The 8,864-nt window shown below is 33.8% G+C and overlaps 1 protein-coding gene across 2 annotated transcripts; it reads right to left on the reverse strand.

The window, feature by feature from the left end:
- Window positions 1–4,136: 4,136 nt before the first annotated feature.
- Window positions 4,137–6,177, reverse strand: LOC107886283 (allene oxide synthase 1, chloroplastic). 2 transcript variants are annotated; one of them, XM_016810185.2, is made up of 2 exons: window positions 5,806–6,177; window positions 4,137–5,726 (listed from the first exon to the last, which is right to left on the reverse strand). In XM_016810185.2, exon 2 carries the CDS (start codon window positions 5,496–5,498, stop codon window positions 4,242–4,244), a length of 1,257 nt encoding a protein of 418 aa, XP_016665674.1. In that variant the 5' UTR covers window positions 5,499–5,726; window positions 5,806–6,177; the 3' UTR covers window positions 4,137–4,241. The 2 variants fall into 2 exon arrangements, with proteins under 2 accessions (XP_016665674.1, XP_016665673.1); XM_016810184.2 differs by having other exon boundaries at window positions 4,137–6,177.
- Between the last annotated feature and the right edge of the window lie 2,687 nt (window positions 6,178–8,864).

The raw sequence follows: 8,864 nt of genomic DNA on the forward strand, positions 1-8,864 counted from the left end.
TAATTGGTGTACTTGTGTATATTCGGCCAAGTGATTTGTAATTAGAATACTAGTTTTGTGATACTAAATGCTCGATTTTAATGACAAGTTTTAATTGTTTGTATTGCTTAAAACTTACTAAGCTTTGAAAGCTTACTCTGTTCTTTATTTCCCTGTTTTATAGATTGTTGATTTTGGGTACCGACTCGGGGATCGTCAGCAGTTCATCACACTATCGATCTTTTTGGGTACAGTTATATTTTGGACTCGATATGGCATGTATAGGTTAGGCTGATGATAGCGATGTTTTGAAATTTGTAAATATTTTGGCCATACGAAAATGGCGTATAATTTAAATATCAGTATGTATTCCAGTTTGATCTCTGTTTATGTTTATTTATAATGTGAATGAGATAATTAAATGTTTAATTAGGTAGTACCTCTTAGCCTTAATCTGGTTATCAAATTCGGGTTAGGGGTGTTACAACATCCCTCAACTAATTAATTCCATGGTCATTTAATACCATTAACATAAAGAACTCTAGTTTTGTACCTTACTCGATTTAGATCTTTTTATCGAATTAAGCACTCAAACGGTAAAATTTATTTATGAAATTTTTACACAAACATTCTATCATACTGTAAACCTTAATGAAATAATAAAATAAATATTTTGACTTCAAATTGTGGTCCCAAAACCACTGTTCCGGTTAACCCTAAAAACGGGCTGTTACAACAATTTATTAATCCGTCAATTCTTATCAAGGGTACCCCTTAAGGTTCTTAACCAAGGAACACACTCACGAGCCACATGTCATATAACAAAATTACCAGTTCAGGCTAAATTCTTTATATAGTGTATGCTCACAAGAGCTTAATTAGGGTTACCAGTCCAAGCTAAACCCTAATCATAATGTGTGCTCGAGAGGTATTATATTGGGATTACCCGTCCAAGCTAAATCCTTTTTATAATAAGGTCATTGGGATTACTCGTCTGAGCTAAATCACATCCGCAACAAATACAGGACCTTATTAGTTTTGGGAAAGCATATACATTCATCAGAATTCAATATTCAATCGGGACTTAACCCCTTTTTCATCATTTCAAGCATGTATCAATTTTTCATCATAGCATAAAAATAAGCACATCAACATAAATCACATTACATATGAACACAACATTCAATTAACATAATTACATGCCCGATTAAGTTACACGAACTTACCTCGACACTTGTTCGCGTAATAATCTACTAATCTGAAATCTTTTCCTTTCCTTGATCTAACCTCGAGTTTGTGTTTTTCGAATCTATATAAATGAATTTAATCATAAATTTCATACATTTCATATTTAAACGGACTCAATTTACGTCCTCGGTAAAATTACCATTTTGCCAATAACTTTCTAAAAATTCCATTTTCATCCCTAGGCCCGGAAAATGAAACTTGTACAAATTACTCGCTATTCCAAGCCTAATCAAAGCCCCATTACAAATTTTTAGCACATGTTTACATAAAATTTTAGAATTTTTCCTTCAATTTCACAAGTTTACATTTTAGTCCCCAAATCAAGTTTCATCAAAAATCACCTTGCAAAAGTTGTTTATCTATCAATAATCTTTTATTCTCTACCATAAATTTCTAATTTCTAGCATAATACATCCATGACCCATTTTCATACCTTGATAACTTTTCAAATTAATCCCTAAAATAGAGAGATTAAGTTATCCCGATTTCAAAAATACTAAAATTACTAAAAACGGGACAAGGAAACTTACCTAATTAGGCCTTGAAAGTTATTTTCTCTCTCCTAGGGTTTCCATGTGTTTTTAGGTTGAAGATGATGATATAATTTCTTTTCATCTTTTAATTAATTAAGTATTTTAGTATTTCCAATTTACTCCCTTGTCCTTTTCTATAATTCCATGGATGAGTCACCATAAGAAAATCTACATACTTTTATTAATGGTCTAATTACCATATAAGGGCCTTAAGTTTTGAATTTCATAGCTATTTGATCTTCATAGCTACTAGAATTCAACTTTCACATTTTATGCGATTTAGTCCTTCTCGTAATTAGGCACTAAATCGATAAAATTTTCATATCAAAATTTTCACATGTCATTTCTATCATATTACGGTCCATATGGTAAAATTAAAATAAAATATATTTTGGATCAGATTTGTGGTCCCGAAACCATTGTTCTGATTTCACTAAAAAATGGATTGTTATAGTTAAGTCTCAAATGGGGTCAATGCATGAAAGGTCTGCTAGGTGAGTCTTTGCTTGTTTACCATGGTGTAGTAAAGAAAGGTCCGTCGAGACTTGAAACACATTCTTTGAAAGGAAAGCCCATGACTATGGTACGATATTGTGTAAGACCATAACTTGTGGGTTATGGCATCATATAGGATGATTTAAAGGAAGGTTATTACCTAATGGGATTTTCTGCATGACCTAGGACGATGAGAGGCAAACCTCACGAAATGTGAGTCTAGGCAACTCTCTATCATGAACACTCCAGGAAATGAAAGCCTTTTTGGCATATTTGAAATGGAAGCCTCTGTGGCATTCTTTGAAAGATTGGCCTTTATGGCAACCATTTGAAGGGAAGCCTTTATGGTGGTCCTTGAATGAAAGAAATAGAATGTGTGGCAAACTCTAGAAGAATGAAATTCTTGGTGGACTTTGAAGAAACAGTATGAAAAACAATCTCTGAAATTGAAGTCTTAGTAGAAATGTATGAAAGAGATGCCCTTGCAGCAGATTGTAAAGAAACGACCTCTATGGTGAATTCTACAAAGAAGGTTTTTAGGGCGCACACGAGATGGGATACTTCTGTGGTGTAATCTAGAAGGGCTTTCAATGATGGGTGCACACGGGATGGGACTCTATGCTACATAATTGGCGCATCTTACATTGTCCTTAAATGCAAACAGTAAAACCAGTTAGTACAAGACGTATCCATGGGTATAACGGTAAGGTATTTTTTATGATTAAGAATTGAACATAGATAGGGAATTAAAGAGATACAATGAAGTAATGAAAATTATATATTCTAGAAGTAAATGTAAACATGGTACGCTCTAAAGAAAATACCAATCATCTGTGTATGGGTCTCTTTCTGAAATTTGATGGAGTCATAGTTTAGTGATTGAAGAATGTAAGTAAGGCTTCGGAGACATTGAAGAGATGGAAAAAGGGCTCAAGGTAAGATATGGAAATGAATATGAGTATAAGAATGAAAATTGAGGAATAATCGTTAAAAGCAAAATGAATAAGAAGGGCGACGAGACGATAATTGAAACATTGAATGTAACACACAAATATGATTCAGGTAGATGAGAGTTCGAACTAATCAGGCCATCAGTTCATTGCTCCGACCACAATCGATCTAAAAGCTTTCTCTAGACCAATACCCGAACGGTTCTTGACCCAACTGGTTTGATTGGCTAGTCCGATCCTATTAAGATAACCATGGTTTTCCCTATAAAAAAACCCAAATAATTCCTTATAAAACCGCCAAATATTTCCCTTTTACTAAAAATACTAAAATTAATTCTAAAAATTAAAATGATAAAATGGTTTTTCTTTTAAGAATCCAAGTTTTATCTACAAAAACCAAGTAATTTCATATAAAACCTTATGTATTTCTCTTTTATTGAAAAATTAAAATTAATACTTAAAAAGGGAAATGAAAAAGATAAATTACTACTCGGTGAAAACAAAAATTTTTCTTTTTTGGTATAAAAGCGCAATTAGTTTCTATAAATCTCCAACATTTTCCCTTACTCATCTCTTGAGAAAAAATTAAATTAATTCTAAAATGAAAAATAAATAAACAGGCGAAATAGTTTAACTTGAATTTCCTCGATAAAATTTAGTTAAATTTTTTAAAAATAAAAGAAATTAAAAAATAAAATAAGCAGGCAAAATAAAAATTTACTAAAATTAATAACTAAAATGAATGTATTAAATGACAAATTAACATCGAGTGATTAAAATAATAAAAGTATATAATAACACTGATTAAAATGATAAAAATATATAATAACAGTGCTTAAATTACAATTTTTTATTTTCAATCTCTAGAATGAAAGTTTATAAAATTTAGATGAAGTAGTTAGGTCATCGTTATTATTCAAATCTCCACGTATATTAAATCCACTTCTCTTGCAATATATCCAAAAATATGCGCATAAACGGATTCTTTTTTTGGGGCCAAATTTACCCTTAACAAATCCAGAAATTTAATTTAACCCTAAAAGCTTGCCCTCTTCAATGAGGTTACTGTAACTGCAGCTCCCAATGGCGACTTACCAACTTCGATCTCGAACGAATCGTAACGTCTGAACAGTTCCACTACGAAAAGCCGAGACACCAGCACCACGAAATCCTTGCCGGCACACTGTTTGTTCGCCGTCGTTGGATCTTCAGTCTCGGGTCCATTCGACCAAAGCACGTGCTTTAACAGCCTCCCTCCATCGTCACCCATGAACCTGTCTGGGACAAATTCCTCCGGATTCTCGAATATTTTCGGGTCTTTTGTTGCAAAAGGTTGGTAGCCGTACAACATCTCCCCTGCTTTCACCAGGTAAACGGCGTCGTGGCTCTCGATCAAGAGATCTTTCTTTGCTCTCCCGTACTGTGACGGAACTGGAGGTTCGATCCGGAGCCCTTCGTATACAACGGATTTCATCAATGGCATCTGTTCCATGGCGGCCATGGTGAGTTTCCCACCGTTGGATCTGATGGCTGATCTGATCTCTTGTGCTAAATCAGTATGTAATTTGACTCCAGCCCTGCTAATCCACTTTAGCATGTTGGGGAAGAAAATCTTCATGCCACCGAAGGTATTAAAGCACGTGGCGAATAACAGATTATGGCAAACTTCTTCTCGCGAGATACCGAGTTTCTCAGCTTCATCTTGAACGAAACCAGACGAGTGGTAGAAAAAATCGTAAAGTCTCCGGTAATCTTTTTTAACCAGAAATGGCGGAAGAGGAAAAGTACGGATTACAAGTTCTTCCACATATGTTGGGAGACCAAGAGACAGAACCGGTCCGAGTTGGAAAAGTACCCATTTACTAATCAAACTCGGACCGTCATCTCCTAGTTTAGTATCAGGCGGGTTCGAACCGAAGAAAGCCCTACACAAGAAGTTAAACCCAGCTTGATCATTCACTGTCTGAAAACTGCTTTTGCCTTTCTCGGCAAGTTCTTTGTCTAACAAATCGTATAACTCGGTGTAACAAGCTTCAAACTCAGGTATCACTCGTTTTGCGCTAGACTTGAGGAGAAAAAAGATAAGTTGTTTGAGCTTGGCGTGTTTTGGCTCGGAAGGGTCGAGATAAGACAGGATCCGGTAGCCGCCGGTGAGGTCGGTTGAGGGCATGTAAGTACCGGTGAAAACGTCTTTTTTTTCAATCTTGGACACATCGAAAAGAACAGGGAAACTCTTACCGTCGAGTAAGGCGATTACCTTTGGGTCGGGAGAGATGAAAGGACCCGGTGGCATGTTAGTCCGAAACACCGTTGACTGGTATTTCTGGATTTTTGACTTGAAAAATTCATCTCGACCTTGGTTGTAGAAATAGTCAAGTCGGTCTTTGATTGGACCAACAAAAGGAATCCCATAATTCCCTGGGATTTTCTTCAGCGGAAGCTTTTCGGAAAGCGTCGTCACGGGCGGCTCTGATACGGATGGTTTCCCCGACACTGAGGCTCTAATCGGCCGGACAATAACCTGACATTGCAGATGAACAGATGTAAAAGGTAAAAAAACAGATGCCATTAGGATCAACTAACAATTAAAGATTTCTTACAAGGTAGGCTTATGTTAACATCGGCAAGGGAAAGTTAATGAATAAAATATATGTATGATTTAAGACAGGTATGCGTCGGCGTGGGGACACAGTTTGATGAAGTGGGGGTTAAACTTGTTAGTGCAGGGATGGGAGATTGGAGTCTATTTATAAAATTAGCTAACCCTACTTCTGTAAAACGAAAGGTGAGGGGCTGTTCTCACTCATGACTCGTGTATTGCGCCTAATAGCTAATCCACTTGTGAAAGGTGTACACTACATTTCGTTTAATCATTGATTTTTTTTCTTTTCCTTTTTCACTGTATTCTCTCTGGATTGGATATTTTCGATATACATTATTCCTGCTCAATGCTTTTTCAATGTATTCAAATTCTGTTACCTTTTTTTTTTTTAATTTTTTATTTATAATATATTTGAAATGGACATGGGTGGCGCAAAAAACTCTACTTCTTTTATAGATAATTTTATTTATAATTAGAAGTCTTATTACTTGAAAAATTATAGATTTAGAATATAAATATATATTTAAAATTAATATTAATATTTAATAAAGTGTATGAAATTAATTAATCATAATAATTCATGAAATATGTATCATATTAAAATAAAAAAATTAGATTAAATTGTGAGTAAAACAAAATTTAAACACATAAATACATTATATTAATAGTAAATATTAAATGAACTACAATTATTTTTTATGATTTTGTCATCAATTTTGAGTTAGTGTCGAGTTGACTTGTAATACAAACTCAATTATTTATAATGGTGCTGCCATAAATTGTGCATATTAAAATAAAAATGTATAAGATATATCAAAATGAAATTTTAGTTAAATGGTAAATTTAAAATTTTATCAATCCAATTAACGTGGGTTTAAACCCCATCATATGCATATTTTATTTTTCTTGGTTTATGTTAAAATATAAAAACTAATTACCCTCAAATAATATAATTTATTTTAATTATAAAATGACATTTTCGTAATTTCCGTAATCGCATTGGTGCCCCATTGACTTGTGACACCAACTCAGTCAAGGGGTTAAATAATAGTATAGATATACAATTGATGAAGATAATGAATTGTACATATTAAAATAAAAATGTGTAAAATACATTACAATTAAGCTTTGGTTGAGTGATAAACTTAAGTTTTTACCAATTTAATTGGCGTGGGTTCAAATCTCATTGCATGCGAGATGTTGAAAAGAACTTATTTGAGAAATTATGTCTTTTTTTAATTTTTCGATATATACTACTTTTGGAGAGAGAAAGAAAAACGCGTCCTACAAGGCGCGTTTTCAACCACGTCTGTAACATCCCGATTTTTGGGCTTAGTCGGAACAGCAGTTTCGGGACCACAAATCCGATGAGGAAAATTTCATTTTTATTATATTTTTATGGTATACAATTTCACGAAATGATTTTGTGAAAATTTAGTTCGAAAATTTTGACGTTTGGGCACTCAATTTAGTAAAAAGGACTAAATTGTAAAAAGTGCAAAAGTTGAGTTTTACATGTTAGAGGTGTCTAATTGTCATGAAATTTTAAATGGGAGGTCCTTAAATGATAATTAAACCATTGTATAACTTTTTGGACAAAAATGGCCTTGGTTGGGTACAATTTGAAAGAAGAGTAAAAAGGGCATTTTGGTCATTTAGGGGTAAAATGAATTAAAAGAAAAATTTTAAACCCCAAATGTATCCCTTTCTTCTTGCTACAGAAGAATGTACCAAGAGCAGCCATGGTTAGGGTTTGGCCAAGCTTCCAAGCTTAATAGTAAGTGATTCCGAGCTCCGTTTTTAATGTTCTATGTTTTTTTGAAATCCCGGTAACATGATCTGCTCATTTCTACCATTTTTTTGAGCTAGGATTTATATTTAAAAATTTACCCATGAATTATATACATGTATTTTGATGTTTAATGATAGAATATAAAGCTTGAAATTGTGTTAAACAACTTTTGCTAAGCGACTTTACTTGAAAACGAGTAAAACGACATAATCGGTAAAAATACCTAATGTTCATAAGTACATGTTAAAGTGAGAATTTGATGTTGCTATAGAAGGGAAAAATGATCAGTATGTCATAAAACATAATAAATAGGAAGAATTTTAATTTCTAAACCTTGGGGCAAAAGTGCAAATATGCAAAAGTTTAGGGGTCAAAATGAAAATTTGTAAAAATGTGATTTTTAGACCCATATGAATAGTGTGACTAATTAGTAGGCTAAATGTGATATTATAAATTAAGGAAATCGAGATTTGGGCTTAAATCGAGAAAATACAAGGTTATGGACTAGAATGGTAAATTGCCATTTCTGGATCCGAGGTAAGTTCACGTGATTTAATAAGCCTATTATTCATCTTATTATTGATTACATGAAATATAATTTGTTATAATTATATTGAATTTGATGTTAATAGAAATTTGATGGAATATGTTATTTAAAAGAAATGGGTGATTGCCGAGAATATGAGATCTTGCATATGATTGTCCTATTTGCATGAGTGGTTGTGCTAAGAGATAGCACAGGTACGTACTCGAAACTCATGAGTACATGTTTGATGTAACACTCCGTACCCGAGACCGTTGCCGGAGTCGGACACGAGGGGTTCACAGACTAAATTCGCTTACTATCGCAGTCCATTTTAAAATTTTCCAGGCAGTTGGCTAACTGCAACACTGTCACCTTAAAAATCATATCTTGAGTTTCACAACTCGAAAATCAGTTTCGTAATTTTTCCCTAAAACTAGACTCATATGCCCATCTACATATTTTTTTCTAGAATTTTTGGTCAGGCCAATTAGTACAGTTTATTAGTCAAAGTCTCCCATGTTACAGGGATCGACTACACTGACCTTTGTGCATTACGACTTGGATATCTCCCTGCACAGGGCTTCAATACTGATGGCGTTTGTTTCTATAGAAACTAGACTCATAGAGGAATCCAGACATATATGGCATAACTCCTAATTATCTCTGGTTAATTTATAATGAATTTCCAAAGTCGGAACAGGGAATCCAGAAACCGTTCTGGCCCTGTCTCACGAGAACC

This window comes from Gossypium hirsutum, chromosome A03, assembly GCF_007990345.1.
Source record: "Gossypium hirsutum isolate 1008001.06 chromosome A03, Gossypium_hirsutum_v2.1, whole genome shotgun sequence".
Classification (NCBI taxonomy): Eukaryota; Viridiplantae; Streptophyta; class Magnoliopsida; order Malvales; family Malvaceae; genus Gossypium; species Gossypium hirsutum.

Bases quoted from the DNA above. Each gene is read 5' to 3' on its own strand.
- LOC107886283 (XM_016810184.2), bottom strand. From the start codon at position 5,774: ATGGCATCTGTTTTTTTACCTTTTACATCTGTTCATCTGCAATGTCAG.